At 33.9% G+C, this 23773-nt stretch overlaps 1 protein-coding gene, 1 long non-coding RNA gene and 4 pseudogenes across 2 annotated transcripts; 2 read left to right on the top strand and 4 right to left on the bottom strand.

Moving 5' to 3' along the window:
• Positions 1 to 1986: 1986 nt before the first annotated feature.
• On the bottom strand, positions 1987 to 2742 carry LOC128283630 (uncharacterized). The gene is made up of 3 exons (XR_008274025.1): positions 2649 to 2742; positions 2516 to 2560; positions 1987 to 2382 (listed from the first exon to the last, which is right to left on the bottom strand). It is a non-coding gene; the product is annotated as an uncharacterized LOC128283630 (long non-coding RNA).
• A 529-nt stretch (positions 2743 to 3271) lies between these two features.
• On the top strand, positions 3272 to 8208 carry LOC108473391 (choline transporter protein 1-like). The gene is made up of 10 exons (XM_017774919.2): positions 3272 to 3767; positions 4533 to 4891; positions 4998 to 5143; positions 5431 to 5614; positions 5778 to 5851; positions 5959 to 6072; positions 6328 to 6684; positions 7097 to 7357; positions 7493 to 7720; positions 7824 to 8208. The coding sequence occupies exons 1-10, from the start codon at positions 3583 to 3585 to the stop codon at positions 8007 to 8009; spliced, it is 2094 nt and encodes a 697-aa protein (XP_017630408.1). The 5' UTR covers positions 3272 to 3582; the 3' UTR covers positions 8010 to 8208.
• Positions 8209 to 9546: 1338 nt separating this feature from the next.
• LOC108472035 (metal transporter Nramp5-like) lies at positions 9547 to 12432 on the top strand (annotated as a pseudogene).
• An 820-nt stretch (positions 12433 to 13252) lies between these two features.
• On the bottom strand, positions 13253 to 15575 carry LOC128283960 (photosystem II protein D1-like; annotated as a pseudogene).
• Positions 15576 to 15633: 58 nt separating this feature from the next.
• LOC108472036 (metal transporter Nramp5-like) lies at positions 15634 to 19244 on the bottom strand (annotated as a pseudogene).
• A 189-nt stretch (positions 19245 to 19433) lies between these two features.
• On the bottom strand, positions 19434 to 23319 carry LOC108472037 (metal transporter Nramp5-like; annotated as a pseudogene).
• Positions 23320 to 23773: the final 454 nt, after the last annotated feature.

The following is a 23773-nucleotide window of genomic DNA, read 5'->3' as shown; positions in this document are numbered from 1 at the left end:
GTGATTGAAAAACTTGTGTAGATGCTCTAATTGTTCCTTAGTGAATGGAGACCCTTCCAGAACTTTGGCCCTCATAATTTCCATTAGTTGTTTGAAAGCTCGCTATCCCCGATTGTGAACCACGACCATTGCCACTCTTTTTCCTTCCATTTGTCGGTTTCCCATGGAGCTTCCAACACGTTTCACGAGTGTGCCAATATTTTTTGCAATGATCGCACCAAGGTTTTTTCTTTTTTTCACTATTATCATTATTTTTAATAGTTATAAGAGCAGAATTATCATCACTAGCTTCAAACCCTGGCTTTAACATTACTTTTCTCCTTGTCTCCTCTCTTTTAACCTCAGAAAAAATCTCACGAAGTTTTGGAAGCGGTTTTTTCCCTAGGATCCGAGATCCCACTTCATCAAATTCTTTATTTAAACCAGCCAGAAACAAATAAGCTCTTTCATTCTCTTCTTTTTTCATAGCTTTTACACCATCTCCGGGACACTCCCATTCATCATTATAACACTGATCCAGTTTTTGCCAAAGAGACATCATCTCATTATAATAAAGAGTAACTTCTTTTTCCCCTTGCCTAGCTTTCCACAGTTTTATTTTTAACTCAAAATTCTGTGAAGCGTTTTCTAAATCTGAATAGACACCCTTGCCTAGCTTTCCACAGTTTTATTTTTAACTCAAAATTCTGTGAAGCGTTTTCTAAATCTGAATAGGTGTCTTTCACAGCGTCCCAAACATCTTTAGCAGTTGGGAGAAAAAGAAAAGGTTTACCTACGGATGCTTCCATGGAATTAATAAGCCACGCAATTACCATAGAATTTTCTGACCTCCACTTGCTCATCTTTGGATCACCCACCTGTGGTTGCTCAACTTCTCCATTTAAATGACCTAGCTTACCGCGCCCATCAATTGCTAATTTTACGGACCGCGACCATTCCAGATAATTCTTGCCATTCAACTTGTGAGATGTCAGTTGAAAAGAAAGGTGAGACGCCTCTGTCCCTTGAGTCATTTTACTCTCGGTAGTTGTTTCAATCAGAGAACTTTCTTCCTCTGTTTGATTCTTGGATCTCTTATCTCCAGTGAAGGTTTTTTTAACCATGATGTTACTAGAGATTTTAACCTAGCTCAGATGCCATGAAAGATTTCAAGAGAGCTTTGAATAAAATTGTACTCATCTTATTAACTAAAGAATTGAACTTAAATAGAGAAAAAAGTCCTAATCCTAATTGGGAAAATAGTTCCCTTATTCTAATAAACTACTAAAACATAAAAAGAAAATAGTTCTCTTATTCTAGTAAACTACTAAAAGATAAAATAAAAATATTTCTAGAATATGAATAAAACTTATCTACCCAAATAAGATTTATCTACCTAAATAAATTTAAAATATATACATATTTCAACATCCCATAGATATCTCCAATTTTTAGATAAAATGCTTGTTCTTACTGTAAGTTTTGTTGGTAGGAAGGAAAGGATATGGCAAAGAACTTCTTTTGGCAAGTAACTGATTCTATCAACACCCATTTCAGGAGGCTGCATAATAAACAGATATTTACTTAGAAAAGAAGTCACAGTACAGTACACTAATACAGTATTAACAAACAAGGTAAATGGGCGAAAAGCATCATTTTTTAAGCATAAAAATTGGGTTAATCCAGTTAGGGGTGAGCAAAATCCGATTCGATTTGAAAAACTCGATAAAAATTTTAAATTTTGAATTAAATAGTTCAAGTTATTTGAGTTAATTAAGTTATTTGGGTCAACTCGAATAAAAAAATAAGTTTTTCGGTTTAATTCGAATGTGAATTACACAATTCGAGTTATCCTAAAATCCGAATAAGAAAAGGCAGAACTATGTCATTTTGATGAATGTTTACCTTTTCTAAAGTAAGTTAAAAGGTAAAACTATATTATTTTGATAAATGTTTACTAATTAAGTTAAAAGGCAAAACCATTATATTGTTTGTGTTGTTAAATAATTTTATACTTCGTTTCCTAGTTAAATAATCGGTTCACATTGAGTACAAATAATAGGATTCATTAACTCGACTCGACTTGACTCGAAATTTTTTGACTCGATTCGATCCGATTCGAAAAAAATTCAAATTGCGTTCGGTTGTTAAAATAAGATTCGTCAACTCGACTAACTCGAAATTTTTTTACTCGATCCGACTCGACTTGATCGAATGGTCACCCTAAATCCAATTATGTATGTATTAGAGGAGACAACCTAACATGCCCCTTATTCAGTAAGATTAAAAACCCAGCCTTTTCATCATCTTCTTCTTCTCCATATGACCCATCACCATCGTAATAGCCATCTTCTTCCATTTGTATTCTTGCTCTCTTCCAAGGAAACTACATTCTCAAAGACCCTACAAAATTTTCAAATCACCAAACATGCCCTTCATTAGTCTCAAGACCATGCACGACAGAGTTCAAGGGAAAAAAAAACTTTTTTTAAAAAAAATCAACTGTAAATCAACAGAATTGACAACCCATTTTTACCTCGAATCTAAGCTGCTAGGTAAACTTTTCTTGAGCAAAAGTAACCTGCAAATGAACGAGATAAATTTGTCAAGTTCCCATTCAACCCCCACACAAAGGAAAAAAGAAAGAAAAATTTGTCATGTTTCTCTACCGTTGGATGAGCTTTGATATGTGAACCAGAAACACTTTTTGCAGAAAATCAACGGTTTCCAAGAGAAGGGAATATGTCAAGACAAAAAAGGGGTACAGATATTTATATACAAATAATAAAGTAGATATATCAATAAAGAATAAAGATAGTTTAATTAAATACAGATAGTTCCATAATGGCTTGTTGTTTTTGGCTATTTGGCTAAATGGCTCATAACATAGCTTTCATATACAGCTCAATCTTTAAATTGTCTTTTAATGTGGCATTAAATTCTTCATTTATAATAAAATCCAACTTTAATGTGGCATCCCAACATGGGTGAAAAGATATTTTATATTTTAAAAATAATATATTTAAAAAATTAGTTTTTAATGATCAAAATGTGTTTTTTATTTTTTAACGAAAATGTGTTTTTAACTTAAAAGTGAATATAATAAAGTAATAATAATTTTTCAAAATTAAAACCTTTTAATATTTTTCTCTTCTGACATCAACTTTATAGGTATTAGAGATTCTCATTAATATTTATAAATAATAATTTTTAATTCAAATAGAATATATCAAGTACTTTGAAGTACATATGAAAATTAATCAGAACATTAGTTTAAGCTTAAAACAAAAAGTTCACAAGCCAAGCCAACATAACTGTCCAGATCTAAGCCACGACCAGACATGGATTCTTGAAGACAAACAACTAATATTTTTCTATTTGAAAGTAACAAATCTTTGTCTTAAAATAAAAATTAAAAATGTAATAGAAAAGAAATATTCCAAATCTAAAAACCCTTTCTTCACTACTTTCACACTTCCTAAGCTGCTTCTACTTCACTCTCCTAAAGCCCCCCTTTTTCTCTCAGTCTGTCTGCAAATTCTCTTCCTTTTTCACATTCTAAAATCCTTAGCTTAATTCTAAGAGAAAAAAAGAAGAAAAGAAATGAGGGGTCCTTTGGGGGCAGTAATAGGAAGGTATCAATCAAGTGATGGAACTACAGAAATTGGAGGGATCATTAGACACAACAGGAAATGTAGAGATATTGTTTTTCTTGTAATTTTTATAGCATTTTGGGTTGCTATGATTGTTAACTCTAGCTTTGGGTTTAATCAAGGAAACCCATTAAGGTAAATTTTCTTTCTTTTTTTCTTCCCCTTTTATAAGCTTTACCTACTTATATTCTTGTTGAATCTAAAAATGGGTATATTTGATTTTGGATTCCTTGTTGAATCTCCTTTGTTATGGCATGTTTTGTTTATCTCATAAATGGATTCCTTCTTTTGATCTCCTTATGGTTCTAATGGATCTCTTTATTCTTTGTCAAGCTATAGTTTTTGCTTGTTATGTGAGTGGATAAAGCATTATAAAATTCTTGGTTGTTTTCTAAACAGAAAACGAGGCAGTGTGTTTGGAATAAAAGTTGATACTTAAGAATTTTTCTTCTGGCTGCTTTTACTAGTTAATAGGAACCAGTTAGCTGGTCTATTTGTAAAGCAGGATTAAAAATGAGAGTTGCAAGCACTTCGCTAAGCTAGAGATGGTCATTCTGTGAGCCTGTCACACTACTTGATACTTTGGATTTTGTTGGAGAGTGCTGGTACCTATATGGTTCAAGTTTAGGAAACATTTCATCTTAGAATTTATGTTAGAGTCAGTTATAGATCCTTTAATTTAGATTTTGGGAAACCCTTTTCACCTTGGAGCTTATGAAGATTGCTCAAATCATTTCTTTGGGGGCATTAACTTCTAAATGGTGTTGTTGCTTATTCATATATGTTTAGTTTTTACTTATTCTGCTTTCTTACTCTTAAGTTTTCAGATTCCTTTTTTATTCTATTTTATGTTTTCTCTTGTGATTTTGATAATTTGTTTTGTGTTGGATGGCACATCAGGCTTACATATGGTCTTGACTACAAAGGGAACTTATGCGGTGACAAACATGCTCATCCTGGCCTTCGTAAGTTAGAACTCAAGTATTGGTTGAATCCGAATCAGGTTTACCAAAGTGGTGTCAAGGACAGTCAATTCCAATTGTCTAATGCTCGGAGTATATGCTTATGGGATTGTCCTACTCCATCAGAAGATTCACTAAATTGGGTCTGTGAGTATCCAGAAGGGGATATCCGCCTCTCAATGCGTGACTGGATCAATAGAAATTATGATTATTATGAATTCCTTACACCAGAAATGAGAAATACTTCTCTTCAACTTCAGGGTCCATGTTACCCTGTTATATTTCCGAGTGTGAATGGTTGGTAAATTTGAAATGCTTGTTTTATAGTTCAATATTCATTTGATCAAAACATAGATCAAGTTTTTTTACCGTCTAATGAATTATTTTATGCATGTTTTTCAAGTTTACTGGAGCTGCCAATTCATTGCCCGTGCATCAAACATATCTTTGCGGCATTGGCAACAGATGGGTGGAGTGAATATCAATGAGGATATGGTAATAGACAAGTCCATTCACAGGTCCATCAATTCCCGGTCATCTGTCTTAAAGGTCGAGCAACTTTCCCGCAATACCTTACTTGTTTGAACTGTGAACTCCTTGAGATGCATCAATACGCTACGACTACTCTTCGGTGCTTGTATATTAAGTGTTTTTAGCACATTTCTGTCTTTTATCTTGGTATGCTCTTCTCGGTTCTGCCAACTGATTGGGTTATTGGCTAAATAGTTGAAAATGTAGTTCCTTATTTAATACATATACCATACAATGTATATATATCATGTTGTTTCAAAAAGTGCCATTATCCAACTTTCTGAAATATCGATGTCTTATTGCAGCGTTACATGGCTGATATTGGAAAATCATGGCCGGTATTGATAGTTTGTGGAGGGATGTTACCACTATTTCTGTCAGTGATATGGCTGTTAATGATTCGCCATTTTGTTTCTGCAATGCCTTGGATCACAGTTGCTCTCTTCAACATTCTCATAATAACGGTTACAATGTTTTACTACTTAAAAGGTTAGAAATATGCCTCTTACCTCTTGGTATTCTTTACTAGATACCACAACTTTGGAAATCATACTAGAAATAATCGAATCGGTGTCTTGTATGTATTTGAATTCAAGGAGAGCTATTAGTTTAAATAAAATGCTAAGTTTATCTTGTTGTTCTTGCTTTTTAGCTGGATGGATTGGGAACGATGCCATATCCCCTATCATTGGTGAGCATGATCCATATATAAATGTTTTCGGACGGGTGCGTCATTTATTCTCTCTTTTCATTTTTTTTTGTCTTTGTTCGTAAGCTTTTATTGTAGCAGGTTGGTTGGTATTTGTTACATGCTAAATGTTTGCTTCTTTCAGGAACTACATCATCTACGTGCTGTTGCCATTCTTATGACATTTGTTATGGTTGTTTCCATCCTAACGTCAATTGCAATTGTTCGCCGCATCTTAATGGCAACATCTGTCCTCAAGGCAAGTTCGTACTTATTATAGTATGCAGTGAGAAATGTTAACTTTCCGTTAAAACCAATACTGTTGGATACTTTCCAGTCGGCTTTGAAAAGGAAGGAAAAGGGAAAACAGTGCTTTTTGCATGTAGAAGCATATAAATGATTCATCACTTAGTTTGTATGGAAATGTATTTATTTGTGTGTATATAATGGTAATTTTGGTTTCATAATATCAAAAGGAGCTAAAAGATGATTTTGTGCTTCCAACTGTTTGCAGGTTGCTGCAAAAGTCATTGGCGAAGTTCAAGCATTGATAATTTTTCCAATCATACCATATGCAATTCTTGCGATCTTTTACATGTTCTGGATATCGGCTGCCCTTCATCTGTTCAGTTCTGGTCAGGTTGTCAAGAACAACTGTAATACCAACTGCTGTGCTTATGATCTTGTGGCGAAAAAGGTGAATTGTGATGGTTGCTGTGGTTATAGCATCCATTACACCCCGCATATTGCTGTTGCCATCTTCTTCCACCTATTTGGTGGTTATTGGGCTACGCAATTTTTTATAGCGTGTTCTTCAACCGTGATTGCGGGTTCTGTTGCTTCTTACTATTGGGCTCGGGGTGAAACATCGGTAAGCTACTGAGCCACTGTGTAGTTTTACTGGTATGCATGCTGTTTTCATGGGAAACAAACAATTAAATTTTTACCATGTTCAAAAGTCTGTAGTTGTAGGCAACCCCAATGTGGGCTATATGGAACCTCCCTCGAGAGAAACTAGATGCCGAAGATCCTAGAGTTATCATTGAACAGCTTACGCAAGATTGACATATTCTTTAGTTTACTTTTTACATATATTGATGTAACATAGAAATTACTTTGTATATGTTTGTGAAATTACTTTGTATATGTTTGTAAGTATTATAGTAACAAAATTAGCACATTACATTAATTCAGAAGTTGTCTCTATTCTTTTTTTTTTTTTGAATGAATGTATTTCTACAATTTATCCTTTTGCTGATTATTTCTGGGGTTCACTTGTGCAGCCAGAGATCCCATTTCTTCCTGTTTTTGCCTCTATGAAGCGTCTTATACGATACAACCTTGGGTCAGTGGCCCTTGGCTCATTGGTTGTATCCTTTGTGGAATCAATTCGTTTCATTCTTGAGTCAATTCGTCGTAAACTCAAAGTTGCTGGTGTTACATCAGATGGTTGGTTTGGAAAGATCGGAAATCATACTTCACAGGGATGTTTGAGATGTGTTGAGTGGACTATCAAATCAGTGAATCGCAATGCTTATATAATGGTAATCTTCCTGAACAAGTTATTTTTTCGCACATTGAAGAACTTAGTGAGACGTCCAATAATCAGGATGCAATGAGTGATTTTATTTTTTGTTTTTGCCTTCCCCGAACTTAATCTTAAGTTATTGTTCTTGCAGATTGCTATAACTGGGAAAAGCTTTTTCAAGGCTTCTGAAATCGCGACAGAATTGATCATGAATAACATCCTTCGAATAGGGAAGGTGAACGTGATAGGAGATGTTATTCTGTTTCTCGGAAAGTTATGTGTCAGCCTTTCAAGTGCTGTCTTCGGTTTCCTAATGTTGGATACCTACAAGTATCGAGCTGCTCATAACAAAATATCCTCCCCATTGCTTCCGGTCCTGGTATGTTGCCAATTCCTTTATATCCAATGCGTACACCTGAGCTTGAGTAACATAGCCGAATGTTACTGTTTAATACCCTTGCTTACATTATATATTGTTGCAGATTTGTTGGGCTCTCGGTTACGTGGTTGCAACCCTCTTCTTTGCTGTGGTGGAGATGTCGATCGATACCATAATTCTTTCATTCTGCCAGGATTCGGAGGAGCATCAAGGCACCGCTCAATATGCACCTCCGCTTCTCATTGAAACACTCGGTGACCAAAATGAGATGCAGAGACTTACTCAATGATCATATTTTGATGTATAATTTTCCATAGATTTGATGAAACCTTGATATAATATAGCGCTTCTTACATTCTTATTATAATTTTCATTTCTGGTTTCTTACTGCATAAATCTTTTAAACCATTGTATATATAAATGACCACCATGACCATGGAAATTTCAAGGTCCTAAGCAATATATATGTTGTTCTGTTACGGTTAAAACCGATATTCAGTTGTCTGACATATATCGAATGATCGTGTTTGTAGCACTAGTTCACTCCCAATAGACGGCGAGGGAAATCTTATTTCTCTACGTTTTGATTCTGGAAGCCTGCTATGGAGCTGTAGGAAAAGACGAGGAAGCTTCGATGCAATGTGTTTAAGAAAAGCAAATTAAAGCATAATCTGAAATTTCCAATTTTATTCTTAAATGCTGGTCTTGATATTTGTTTTTGTGATCATTGTTTTCTTGGATTGGTTCCAGACCCAAATTTTAAAAAAATTCAGGCCCAGCCTACTTAAATAGTCCATATCACTATTTAAAAAATAGTATTTTTTTTTTAGTATTTATGGGTTATGTGAACTGAAAATTTAAACATAAAATAAATATAAATATAAATTTAGTCCCTAATGTTTATCCATGCTATCATTTTGATCTTAATTTTTTTTATCACTTTGGCCTTTTAACTTTTAAATTGTAATAAACTTTTGGACTAAAAACTAGTTAAATTGTCAAAGTTTTAAATGTGTACTTTATTGCTAACATGAATAATTTTTCTAAAATCTTTTATGAAATTTATTGAATCTTAAAATAATTTTTAGTAATTCTTTTGAATTTTTATAAAAGTATGTGGATTATCACGTGAATGGCCGTGTTAGTGTTGTTAAAATTTTAATGGTCTGATTAACTTTTCCATCTAAAAGAGAGTAATTTGACTAACCTTTGAAGGTTAAGAAATCAAAGTGATAAAAAAATAAGTAGAGCCAAAGTGATAAAAGAGATAAATGTTAGGGGCTAAGTTTATCATTATGCCAATATTAAAAAAACCCTTAAAAATCATTAGTTTTTTGGATTAATGTTTTTAATGATAGATTTCTCTTTATTTGGCCCCTATAATTTATCAAATCTTTTACTGTGGTACTTATACTTTTAAAATATCGATTTTGATACTTGAACTTTAGTTCCATTTATCAATCTAGTACTTAATTTTAATGGTGTTAAAATCTGACATCACTTGACATATGGACAAATCATATGTTGCCATCTCAAAACTTATAGTTTTAAAGGAGTTGGATTTTAGGGGAACAAAAATTAAGGAAGTCCCTCATGGAAATGCAAAATTTAGCGAGTCACAAGCATTTGAATCTATACAAAATTAAGAAATTGAATGAGACTACAACTGAGATGACATTAATTCAATCAACAATATTATTCATATACACAAATATATAAAAATTTAGAAAACAAATGATTCAAATTAAAACTAAAAATTGTTTTAATTTAATCCTACTAATTTTGTGTTATTATTAATTTTCATTTTAACATGGGAAGCCATGGCAAGGGAGGTTAGCAATTGCTAAAAAAGGAAAGTAGTAAAATGCTCCCAGTTAGCCCATCTCCACCGTCCTCTTCCCTCCACCTAAATCCTCAACAACAATATCTTCCCTAAATCCATAACAACCCCCTTACTTATAATACACATTATTTGCATTATCAACAGTTATGCAGTCTTTTTGTTGGATGGATTCCACGCATTCTTCTATATAAATACTCATTCGGTTTCTTCAATCCCTGTGTCCATCCATATAATACACAGTAAATTAAATATTAACGACCGGAAGACAGAGATGAGAAATATGCAGCAGCAACAGCAAGAGAGTGAAGTTGCAGTTCCTGAATCATGGAATGTAAATAACCGCATAACTGCTATCAATGTCCAAGGAACCACCCCACACTCCTTCCCCAATCATCATCATCATCATCATCATCATCATCATGATATTGATCACCCAAATAATCACGAGGTTCCTTCCCATTTCTTTTCTGAATTTTACATATATATATATTTCTCATGGATTATTCATATGGTTTTGTGATGTATAGAAATCTGGATGGCAAAAGTTTCTATCATTTGTACGCCCTGGTTTCCTGGTCTCACTAGCTTACCTTGATCCTGGCAACCGTAAGTCACCCCCCTTACGTGCCTCTCCACCAATCTTTATTTCTTTTTCTACAACTTATGATCATCATCTGGTACGGTGTTACTTTCATGTCACAGTGGAAATTGGTCTTCAAGCTGGAGCTAACAATCGATATGAGGTAAATTAAAGAGGGAAACCAAAAAACTACGGCCTTATTTATATCTTATTAATGTTAGCAGTACATAATTCGTTTCAGCTGCTTTGGGTGGTGTTAATCGGTTTAGTCTTTGCTCTAATAATCTAATCTCTTGCTGCTAAACTTAGAGTCAGCACTGGTAAATAATGATCTTATAGTCTTATCGTAACTTCATTCATTTTGATATAATTAACTTAATTAAATTACGTTTGCTTGTTTGTTTCAGGCAAGCACTTATCAGAACTGTGTAAGACTGAGTACCCAAAGTTGGTCAAGTATTAGCTATGGTTACTTGCATAAATTGCTGTCATTGTTGCTGATATACCTGAAGGTCTGCTACATGCAAATATAATTCAAGACCAATATAAATATACATGAAGAAATAAATAAATAAACAAAATTTATGCATAAATCATAATTAATGTTTAAAGATGTGTTTTCATGCATTTAGTTGTATGTATTTATTGTAGTTATTGGGACAGCCTTTGCACTAAATGTACTGTTTAACATCCCAGTGTGGATTGGAGTTTTTGCACTGGTTTAAGCGCTCTTCTCCTCCTTTGCCCTACAAAGATTGTGGGGTATTTTATTATTTTAAACTATTCTCACTATAACATAAAGTCAAATTACATTTTTTGTTTCAGGGAAATAAATTAAGTATATTAATATGTATATTTTATACCGTGATGACTACATTATTAAAATGGATAAGCATATGACTACTTTAGATTATCTTGATAAGGCTTATTGCATATATTTTATGATATTTTTAAAATTTTAATTTCACCCTTTCATACAACTTGTAGTTGCCCATACGTTGCTGTGATTATCAAGTTATTTTCAATGCAGTCATTATATCTATTTTGTGTTAATGAAAAAAAGTGAGGAAGCTGGAAATGCTGATAGCAATGCTGGTGTTTGTGATGGCTGGATGTTTCTTTGGCGAAATGAGTTACGTAAAGTCCCCAGAATCTGTTGTCATTACAGGCATGTTTGTGCCTAAGCTTGCAGGCCAAGGTGCCACTGTTGATGCCATTGCTCTCTTGGGTGCCCTCGTTATGCCGTAAGCAATGACTTTTTTTATATTTGTTTCTCTAAACATCGCCTTACTTTAAACACTTACACAGTAACAATTTGATGTCAATGTGAACAGCCGCACTTTGTTTCTCCATTCAGCGTTGGTGCTCTCCAAAAAACCCTTAATGTGCTAACCATTAAGCCTCTGGCGTACATTGTCTACATTGTGATCATCAGGATGCCTGTAGATATTTCCTCATAGAGAGCGACTTTGCCTTGTTGGTGGTGTTTTTTTAACAATGTAGCGGTTGTCTCGGTTTTAGACGCCGTTTGCTCTGCCGATAATCTAATTTCCAGCGATGACCACCATCGCTGCAATGATCTCAACCTTAACTTTCCTTCTTTTCTTCTTCAGGTCCCAATTTACTACCTCATTAATATTCATTACCCTAAACCAAAAAAATATATATGAAATTTGAAGACTAATAATATTCGAAATTAACAATCCCAAAATCTGTGATTTTTGGTCATTGCAGAATACCCTTTATGCCATTGCATTTCTTGCCTCGGGGCAAAGCTCTACCATTATAGGCACTTATCCAGGACAATTTATCATGCAAGTTTTGCTCAAACAAAAAATTAATATTTAGGATCACCTTAATTACTAGTTATTAACTAGTCTATATTGACTTTCATTTCTGTCAGTCTTAAAGTGAAGAAATGGGTGAGGAATTTGATGACTAGGTGTATTCCCATTACACCTAATCCTATTGTGTACTTCATCGGTGGATCTCAAGGGATCAGTCGACTAATCATCATTGCATTCGTAAAAATATATCTAAATTAATTTATTAATATTACAATCATTATTTTATAATTCTGGTCTTTTCAAAATATCATGACGATTCTGTGGTTTATTTGAGGTAAAGTGATTGTAATTTCGATGATTGATTTTGCAGATGATTCTTTCATTTGAGCTACTATTTGATTTGATCCCACTTCGTAAATTTAGTAGCAGCTCAACCAAGATGGGACCATATAAGAACTCCAAAATCTTTTATCCTCTTAAATACATTGCCCTGGGCGGATAGTGGGAATCGAACCCGCGTCTTCTCCTTGGCAAAGAGAAATTTTACCATTCGACTATATCCACATTTTCGTTCTTGATTCTTGATGCAAAAGAATATTTGGTCAGAGCTAGGACAGATACTTTCTTCAGTTCAGGGCGATTTTATCAAATTCCACTACTAAACCAATTAACAATCGAAATTATATAACAATTCAAATGCTTATCTGGGAAATGCCCTACCTTTGAGTGCGGTTTGAACTATTGATTTACGTAATTGGAAGGAACCAATTAGGTTTACGACGAAACCTAAAAATCGATCACTAATCCAATTTGAGTACCTCTACAGGATAGACCTCAACAGAAAAGTGAAGAGTAATGGCAGCAAGTGATTGAGTTCAGTAGTTCCTCATATAAAATTATTGACTCTAGAGATATAGTAATATGGAGAAGACAAAATTGTTTCAAGCAATCGATGAACCGTAAGCGCCCTTGTTTCAAAGAGAGGAGGACGGGTTATTCACATTTCATTTGATGGTCGAGACTAATTGAAAGCTAAGCGGTGGTAATTCTAAAGATTCCCTGGGGGAAAAATAGAGATGTCTCTTACGTTACCCATAATATGTGGAAGTATCGACGTAATTTCATAGAGTCATTCTGTCTGAATGCTAAATGAAGAACATAAGCCAGATGAAGGAACGGGAAGACCTAGGATGTAGAAGATCATAACATGAGTGGTTCGACAGATTTGGATTCCTATATATCCACTCATGTGGTACTTCATTGTACAATATATATAAGAATTATACTAAAAGAATTATACGAATCCATCTGTATATATATCATCATCTACATCTAGAAAGCCGTATACCTTCATTAGCAGATTCATTTTCTGTGGTTTCCCTGATCAAACTAGAGGTTACCAAGGAACCATGCATAGCATGAATAGGGAGCCACCGAATACACCAGCTACGCCTAACATGTGAAACGGATGCATAAGGATGTTGTGTTCACTGAATACAATCATGAAGTTGAAAGTGCCGAGATTCCTAGGGGCATACCATCGAAAAACTTCCTTGACCAATTGGATAGATCAAGAAAACAGCGGTAGCAATTGCAACAGAGTTGAATATGCAACAATGATCCAAGGGCGCATGCCCGCACGGAAACTAAGTTCCCACTCACGACCCATGTAACAAGCTACACCAAGTAAGAAGTGTAAAACAATTAACTCATAAGGACCGCCATTGTATAACCATTCATCAACGATGATGCTTCCCGGATCGTAAAAGTGCAAACCTATAGCGCAAAAGTAGGAATAATGGCACCGAAATAATATTGTTTCCGTAAAGTAGAGATCCGAAACAGTTCACGAATACCATCAATATCTCATTGAAGGAGCAGCAATGAAGGCGATAATAAATACGAAGTTGCGGTCAATAAGGTAGGATCATCAAAACACCAAACCATCCGATGTAAAGACGGTTTTCAAGTCTTGGCTATCCGATTCTGAAGCGACCCATAGGCTTTCGCTTTCGCTTTCGCTTTCGCGTCTCTCTAAAATTGCAGTCATGGTAAAATCTTGGTTTATTTAATCATCAGGGACTCCCAAGCACACAAATTATCTAGAACTAGATAATTGAAGGTTTGTTATTCAACAGTATAACATGATTTGTATACCCATGTCAACCAATATCAAATAGAAAATAGAAAATATACATCTAGGATCGTATCTAGATTTATCATTTTTTTTTCTTAAGTTAGAAAAAGAAAATACAGATTGATATACATATGATATATATCCAAATCATTCCTATCTTCTATTAGGAATAGCGTTTTGATATGATAATAAAAATGGGTTGCCCGGGACTTGAACCCGGAACTAGTCGATGGAGTAGATAATTTCCTTGTTTCAATTAAATAAATTTAAATTTAAAAGAATAAAAAATCCCTCCCCAAACCGTGCTTGCATTTTTCATTGCACACGGCTTTCTCTATGAATCCATCTAAAACCCTGTTTATTTCCTAAATAGGACTTTAAAAAAGCGGAATACTCGCCAATCCCTCTTATTCTTATTGCTGAACATTTAATACTAGAAATGAATAAATTCATTTGTTATCTCTTCATCATTTCGTAAAATTACCATTTTATTGTAATTGATAATTGAATTTACATAATTTCATAACTAATCATGAATGATTGACCGAGCATTGATACAAATAATATCCAAATACCAAATTCGTCCCCTATAGACCTTTCAGATAGCAAAAAACCTCTTGGGAAGATTAAAGAAAAACATGTTCTTCTTCTCATTTCAGTAAAGAATTCTTCCAAAATTCGAACCTAATTTTTTCAAAAAGCACGGACAGTACTTTTGTGTTTACGAGCCAAAGTTTTAACACAAGAAAACCGAAGTATATATTTTATTCGATACAAACTTTTTTTTGAAGATCCACCGTGATAATGAGAAAGATTTTTGGATATTCGACAAATCGGTCAATAATATCGAATCGGGGAATCGCCCACGTCGGCTTACTAATGGGATGCCCTAATGTGTTACAAAATTTCGCTTTAGACAATGATCCAATGAGCGAAATAATTGGAATTCTTGTATCCAACGCCTTCACATCATTATCTATTAGAAATGAATTTTTAGCATTTGACTCGCACCATTGAAGGATTTAATCGCACACTTGAAAGATAGCCCGTAAAGTCGAGAGAATATTTAGATAATTGATTTATACGGACTCTTCCCGATTGAGACCATAGGTAAAAATAATATTGCCATAAATCGACAAAGTAATATTTCCACTTATTGATCGGAAGAGACGTATCCTTTGAGGCCGAATTGACTTTCCTTGATAGTCGACAACGAGCTTTTTAATGAACTAATACTTTTCATAGAATATTGATGTGGCGTATTAGATTATGTGGGATGTTTCTAATGGTGATTATACGCTTTGATAAATATATATCAATCCTTCAAAAGACAATATTGCAGATATATCGAACTTGAAAAGAATGTTGAATGAAGTTGTCGATGGGTGGGTTGCCAAACCCAACGGCTCTTTCCAGTCGACGCTGTTCCTTATAGATGTGATCAATGTCACCGAAGGAGTCACTGGTTTGGCAAGCCCACTTTCCATCCGGCTTTGGGCTGCCGACATTCTTTTCAAGTTCGATATATGTAACGATTGTGTCTTTTTCTGAAGGTTAGATAGATGACTAAACGTAGATCGCCATTAGAGGAAACACTATGATTCCGATGAACACATTCCCCACTTTCAAGAAATCATTGTGAATCAACCAATCTACGAAAGCCATCATCAGGTAATAGACGTTGATGCCTATGTTTACAATCCTTAAAATCCATGAAATCATAATGATCTACAAGCACCCATAATACAACGTTGGAGACCCTGGAACTTCAAGTTCATCCCACATAATCTAATTTGTCACATCAATTTTTTATGAAAAAGTATTAGTTCATTAAAAAGCCTAGTTAAGCTGACTACTTATGATTTTGGAGTTCTTATATGGTCCCATCTTGGTTGAGCTGCTACTAAATTTACGAAGTGGGATCAAATCAAATAGTAGCTCAAATGAAAGAATCATCTGCAAAATCAATCATCGAAATTACAATCACTTTACCTCAAATAAATCACAGAATCGTTATGATATTTTGAAAAGACCAGAATCATAAAATAATGATTGTAATATTAATAAATTAATGTTAGATATATTTTTACGAATGCAATGATGATTAGTCGACCGATCCCTTGAGATCTACCGATGAAGGACACAATAAGATTAGGTGTAATGGCAATACACCTAGTCATCAAATTCCTCACCCATTTCTTCATTTTAAGACTGATAGAAATGAAAGTCAATATAGACTAGTTAATAACTAGTAATTAAGGTGATCCTAAATATTAATTTTTTGTTTGAGCAAAACTTGCATGATAAATTGTCCTGCATAAGTGCCTGCAATGGTAGAGCTTTGCCCCGAGGCAAGAAGTGCATAAAGGGTATTCTGCAATGGCCAAAAATCACAGATTTTGGGATTGTTAATTTCAGATATTATTAGTCTTCAAATTTCATATATATTTTTTTGGTTTAGGGTAATGAATATTAATGAGGTAGTAAATTGGGACCTGAAGAAGAAATGAAGCAAAGTTAAGGTTGAGATCGTTGCAGCGATGGTGGTCATAGCTGGAAAGATTCTTGGCAGAGCAAACGGCGTCTTAAACCGAGACAACTGCTACATTGATAAAAAAAAAAACACCAATAAGGCAAAGTCACTCTCTATATATGAGGAAATATCTACAGGCATCTTGATGATCACAATATAGACAACGTACGCCAAAGGCTTAGTGGTTAGCACATTAAGGGTTTTCTGGAGAGCATCAACGCTGAATGGAGAAACAAAGTGCAGCTGTTCACATTGACATCAAATTGTTACTGTGTAAGTGTTTAAAGTAAGGCCATGTCTAGAGAAACAAATATAAAAAAAATCATTGCTTACGGCATAACGAGGGCACCCAAGAGAGCAATGGCATCAGCAGTGGCACCTTGGCCGGCAAGCTTAGGCACAAACATGCTCGTAATGACACCAGATGCTGGGGACTTTACGTAACTCATTTCTCTAAAGAAACATCCAGCCATCACAAACACCAGCATTGCTATCAGCATTTCCAGCTTCCTCACTTTTTTTCATTAACACAAAATAGATATAACGACTGGATTTTCATTTGAAAATAACTTGATAATCACAGCAACGTATGGGCAACTGCAAGTGTATGGAAGGGTGAAATTAAAATTTTAAAAATATTATAAAATATATGCAATAAGGTATAAAATATACATATTAATAAACTTAATTTCTTTCCTTCAAACAAAAAATGTCATTTGACTTTATGTTATAGTGAGAATAGTTTAAAATAATAAAATACCCCACATCTGTGCAGGTCAAAGGAGGAGAAGAGCGTTTAAACCAGTGCAAAGAACTCCAACTCCAACCCACACTGGGATGTTAAACAGTACATTTAGGGCAAAGGCTGTCCCAATAACTACAATAAACATATACAACTAAATGCATGAAAACACATCTTAAACATTAATTATGATTTATGCATAAATTTTGTTTATTTATTTATTTCTTCAAGTATATTTATATTGGTCTTGAGTTATATTTGCATGTAGCAGACCTTCATGTATATCAGCAACAATGACAGCAATTTCTGCAAGTAACCAATAACCATAGCTAATACTTGACCAACTTTGGATACTCAGCCTTACACAGTTCTGATTAATTAAGTTAATTATATCAAAATGAATGAAGTTATGATAAGACTATAAGATCATTATTTACCAGTGCTGACTCCAAGGTTAGCAGCAAGAGATTGGATTATGAGAGCAAAGACTAAACCGATTAACACCACCCAAAGCAGCTAAAAAGAATTATATACTGCTAACATTAAGAAGATATAAATAAGGCTGTATTTTTTTCGTCTCCCTCTTTAATTTACCTCATATCGATTGTTAGCTCCAGCTTGAAGATCTGTTGAGCTTTGGCCTGCAATGCAACAGCAGAGAAGCATTGAAGCTCAACCAGTACAGCAGCTACATTTTGTTTATATGTAAATAGCTTTAGTTCTTTTGTAATTTGTCTTTTATGTTAGTAAGATTAGTTGCTGATTTGAATGATGTTCAATGTGATGTAATTGCTGATAAGTCAGCTTTATTTTGTGTGTAATTCAAGCTATGTTTTAGTCAAGTAATTAGTGGTAGCAGTTATACATTAAGAAACTGTCTTGTAACTTATATGTTTTTAATTTAATGAAAGTTAATATGAAATCAGTTTTTTCAGATTTCATTTTTTCAATTCTTTTTGCATCCGTTTCTTTGCTTCTCTTCTCCTTAGTTTTTTGCTGCCAAAACCCAACAAGATCAGTTTCCACTGTGACATGAAAGTGACACCATACCAGATGATGATCATTAGTTTTTTTGCTGCCAAAACCCAACAAGATCAGTTTCCACTGTGACATGAAAGTGACACCATACCAGATGATGATCATTAGTTGTAGAAAAAGAAATAAAGATTGGTGGAGAGGTACGTAAGGGGGGTGACTTACGGTTGTCAGGATCGAGGTAAGCTAGTGAGACCTCGAAACCAGGGCGTACAAATGATAGAAACTTTTGCCATTTAGATTTCTATACATCACAAAACCATATGAATAATCCATGATATATATATATGTAAAATTCAGAAAAGAAATGGGAAGGAACCTCGTGATTATTTGAGTGATCAATATGATGATGATGATGATGATAATGATTGGGGAAGGAGTGTGGGGTGGTTCCTTGGACATTGATAGCAGTTATGCGGTTATTGCTCCCTACATCCCATGATTCAGGAACTGCAACTTAACTCTATTGCTGTTGCTGCTGCATATTTCTCATCTCTGTTTGCCGGTCGTTAATATTTAATTTACTGTGTATTATATGGATGGACACAGGGATTGAAGAAACCGAAAGAGTTTTTAGATAGATTATAGAAGAATCTGTGGATTCCATCCAACAAAAAGACTGCATAACTGTTGATAATGCAAATAATGTGTATTATACGTAAGGGGGCTGTTAAGGATTTAGGGGCGATATTGTTATGGATTTTTTACAAAATTGTCTATGTTTTTTTTACTGTTTCACCCTCTGTTACTAGTAATTAACAGGAGCTGAAGGTGGAGGGAAAAGGACGGTGGAGATGGGCTAACTGGGAGAATTTTACTACTTCCTTTTTTTAGCAATTGCTAACCTCCCTTGCCGTGGCTTCCCATGTTAAAATGAAAATTAATAATAACACAAAATTAGTAGGATTAAATTAAAGCAATTTTTAGTTTTAATTTGAATATTTTTTTTTCTAAATTTTTATATATTTGCGTATATGAATAATATTGTTAATTGAATTAATGTCATTTCAGTTATAATCTCATTCAACTTCTTAGTTTCCTACAGATTCAAGTGCTTTAGACTCGCCAAGTTTTGCATCCCCTGAGGGACTTCCTTAATTTTTTTCCCCTAATATCCAACTCCTTCAAAACTACAGGTTTTGAGATGGCAACATAGGATTTGTGCTGGGTTTGGCAAGCCCACTTTCCATCCGGCTTTGGGCTGCGGACATTCTTTTCAAGTTCAATATTTTTTACAATTGTGTCTTTTTTGAAGGTTAGATAAATGATTGTCAGAACATAGACCGCTATTAGAGAAAACACTATGATTCCGATAAACACATTCCCCATTTTCGGCAAATCATTTTGAATCAACTAACCTACGAATGCCATCCTCAAGTAATAGACGTTGATGCCTATAATTCCAATCCCTAAAATCCATGAAATCATAATGATCTACAAGCACCCATAATACAAAGTTTGAGACCCTGGAACTTTAAGTTCATCCCTCATTTTCTAATACGCCACGTCAATATTTTATGTAATAATATTAGTTCATTAAAAAGCCTGGTTGAGCTGATTACTTACGGTTTTGGAGTTAGGATATGGTCCCATCTTGGTTGAGCTGCTACTGAATTTACAAAGTGGAATCAAAGCAAATGATAGCTCAAATGAAAGAAACTACAATCACTTTACCTCAAATAAATCACAGAATTGTCATGGTATTTTGAATAGATCAAAATCATAAAATTAATAATGATTGTAATATCAATAAATCAATGTTGGATATTTTCTTATGGATGCAGTGATAATTAGTCTACCGGCCCTTTGAGATCCACTGATGAAGGACACAATAAGACTAGGTGTAATGGCAATACACCTAGTAATCAAATTCCTCACCCATTTTTTCATTTTAAGATTAAATAAAACCCTGATATAAATGAAAGTCAACATATTAACGAAGACTAGTTAATAACTATTAATTAAGGTGATCCTAAATATAAATATTTTGTTTGAGCAAAACCCGCGTGATAAATTGTCCTGCATAGGTGCTTGTGATGGTAGAGCTTTGCCCCGAGGCAAGAAGTGCAATGGCAAAAAGGGTTGAGCTTGATTTTCCCAACACAGTCTGCAACGGCCAAAAATCATAGATTTTGGGATTGTTAATTAGGAATATTTTTAGCCTTCAAATTTCATATATATATTTTTGGTTTAGGGTAATGAATATTAATGAGGTAGTAAATTGGGTCCTGAAGAAGAAAACAAGTAGAGTTGAGGTTGAGATCGTTGCAATGATGGTGGTCATCGCTGGAGAGATTATCGGTGAAGTAGACGGCGCCCGAAATCGAGACAACCGCTACGTTGATAGAAAATGCCACCAACAAGGCAAAGCTGCTCTCTATCAAGAAATATCTACATGCATCCTGATGATCACAATATAGACAACGTACACCAAAGGCTTAGTGGTTAGGGAAAAAAAGAAGAAGAGATCATAACTAAATTAAGCATTGCAATTACTAGATTGTTGTTTATTTTGCGTATTTGGACTTACGTTAACGCCACGAACGGAGTTGGGTACTTATCTGGAAGCACCAGCGTTGAATGGAGAAACAAATTGTGCCTGTTCACATTGACAACAAATTGTTACTGTGTAGGTGTTTAAGGTAAGGCGATGTTTGGAGAAACAAATATAAAAATAATCATTGCTTATGACATAACGAGGGCACCCAAGAGAGCAATGGCACCTTGGCCGGCAAGCTTAGGCACAAACATGCCCTTAATGACACCAGATGCTGGGGACTTTACCTAACTCATTTCCCCAAAGAAACATCCAGCCATCACAAACACCAGCACTGCTATCAACATTTCCAACTTCTTCACCTTTTTCCATTAACACAAAATAGATATAACAACAACATTTTCATTTGAAAACAACTTAATAATCACAGTAACATGTGGGCAACTGCAAGTTGTATGAAAGGGTGAAATTAAAATTTTAAAACTATCATAAAATATATGCGTAAGGCTTATCAAGATAATCTAAAGTAATCATATGCTTATCCATTTTAATCATATAGTCATCAAGGTATAAATATACATATTAATATACTTGGTATATTTCCATGAAACAAAAAATGTAATTTGACTGTATATGACAGTGAGAATAGTTTAAAATAATAAATACCCAACATCTTTGCAGGCCAAGGAGGAGAGTGCTTAAATCAGTGCAAAGAACTCCAACCCACACTGGAATGTTAAACAATATATTTAGTGCAAAGGTTGTCCCAATAACTGCAACAAATATATACAACTAAATGCATGAAAACACACCTTGAACATTCATTATGATTTATGCATAATTTTTTTTTTATTTCTTCATGTATATTTATATTGGTCTTGAGTTATATTTGCATGTAGCAGACCTTCAGATATACCAGCAGCAATTTCTGCAAGTAACCATACGCAATACTTGACTAACTTTGGGTACTCAAATTTAGGGACGAGCGTTGAATCGAATCGAGTGAAAAAATTTTAAGGTGACGAAATTTATTTTATCGTCTTAAATAGATTTAAATTTTTTTTCGAAATGATTCGAGTGAAATGAAATTCGAGTCGAATCGAATCGAGTGAAATGTTGGAGTTAAATTAAATATGTCAAATTAAAATCTTGTTACGGTATAACTAATCCAATTTTGAAGCTTATAAATTTGAAATCATATATATCTGAAAATTTTTTCAAGCAAAATAATAAAAATATTTTAGTATGATAAATTTGAATTATTAATTAACTTATTTAGGTTCCAAAATTATTATTTTAGAAATTTTTATTTTTAACTTTATTTATATATATATTTTATATTTTTTTGAAATATTTATAATTTTTTAATAATATAAATTTTATAAATATTTTGAATTTTAAGAATTATTTTGAATTTTTGTAGGTTTTGTTGAGAGATCAATTTGCTTATTTTCAAACTTGATAGGAACCAAAAGGGTATTTACACTAATCTGTGTTATTCAAATTATTCGATTTTTTTGAATTGTAAAATTCAACTCGAAACTCGAATTACTTATCTAAGTTGACTCAAATAATTCGAATAACTCAATTCGATTAACTCAAATTTTTTTCAATTTTTTTGAATTGAATCGAATTTTGCTCACCCTTACTTATTACTACCAAAAGCTTCCATTGCTATAGCTTCCCATCATCCCCAGGCTTTTTTATAAAAGTAACCCTAAAAAATAAATTAATTATCAAAATAACCCACCTTTTTAATTATGTACAAAAATAACTCATTTTCTACAGTAAAAAGTGGTGGAGCCATATGATATGGCGCCACCACTTTGCCACGTCAGCCAGAGGTATTAAAAAATTATTTTTTGGTGGAGCCATGTTGAATGGCGCCACCAGTATAAAATACTAGGGAAATACTAAAAAATCTAGAAAAACGAGAGACTTAAAAAAAATTTTTCATTTTTGGGTGGAGCCATTCTAAATGGCGCCATATAAGAACCTGAAAAATCAGAAAAGTGGTGGCGCCATTTAGAATGGCTCCACCCAAAAATGGAAATTTTTTTTAAGTCTCCCGTTTTTCCAGATTTTTTAGTATTTCTCTAGTATTTTATACTGGTGGCGCCATTCAACATGGCTCCACCAAAAAATAATTTCTTAATACCCCTGGCTGACGTGGCAAAGTGGTGGCACCATATCATATGGCTCCACCACTTTTTACTGTAAAAAATAGATTATTTTTGTACATAATTAAAAAAAGTAGGTTATTTTGATAATTAATTTATTTTTTAGGATTACTTTTATAAAAAAGCCTCATCCCATTGCTATAGCTTTCCAGCTTCAACTATGAATCATTGCTATTCGGCTACCTCCCAACCAGCCACAAACAAAACCATAACCCGACAGACATCTCAACCAAACTGATCCATTCACCAAAGCCATCACCACCATTCAGGCTTAGTTTGAAATAAATATATAGTCAAGGAAGGCTGCTATGAAACTCTAGGAAAACATTAAGGTTGGGTCCAATCACTTTTTTAGAGTTTTCACATGCCTCTTCTTATTATAATATACCATATTACAAGATATTGCTATGCGGAGGGTTTTCATTTTTTTTTTATCACATATGTGTTATGGTTTAAATTGATTTAAATTTAAATTATCAAGTTTTTAAAAGTTAAGTTTTTTTTAAATCAAATTTTTAAAATTATGATATTACAGTTTTTAGATTTCCTATTCAAATTATTACTGAAATCTTGAAACAATTAATACAGTTTTTTTAATAAAAGTATAACATAATTGACTTAATATATACAATTAACCCACATAACATACAAGTTTAAGTTTAGAGGTGTGCATGTGTCGGGCTGGGCCGGGCCAAGACAAAATTTCAAGCCCACTTTCT

Source organism: Gossypium arboreum, chromosome 11 (assembly GCF_025698485.1).
Source record: "Gossypium arboreum isolate Shixiya-1 chromosome 11, ASM2569848v2, whole genome shotgun sequence".
NCBI lineage: Eukaryota > Viridiplantae > Streptophyta > Magnoliopsida > Malvales > Malvaceae > Gossypium > Gossypium arboreum.
Note: the sequence above shows the minus strand (reverse complement) of the source record. Positions and strands in the feature narration are given on the sequence as shown.

Bases quoted from the DNA above. Each gene is read 5' to 3' on its own strand.
- LOC108473391 (XM_017774919.2), top strand. From the start codon at position 3,583: ATGAGGGGTCCTTTGGGGGCAGTAATAGGAAGGTATCAATCAAGTGAT. The intron at 5,852-5,958 runs GTGCGTCATTTA...TGCTTCTTTCAG, and splicing joins ATATAAATGTTTTCGGACGG to GAACTACATCATCTACGTGC. The intron at 6,073-6,327 runs GCAAGTTCGTAC...AACTGTTTGCAG, and splicing joins TGGCAACATCTGTCCTCAAG to GTTGCTGCAAAAGTCATTGG.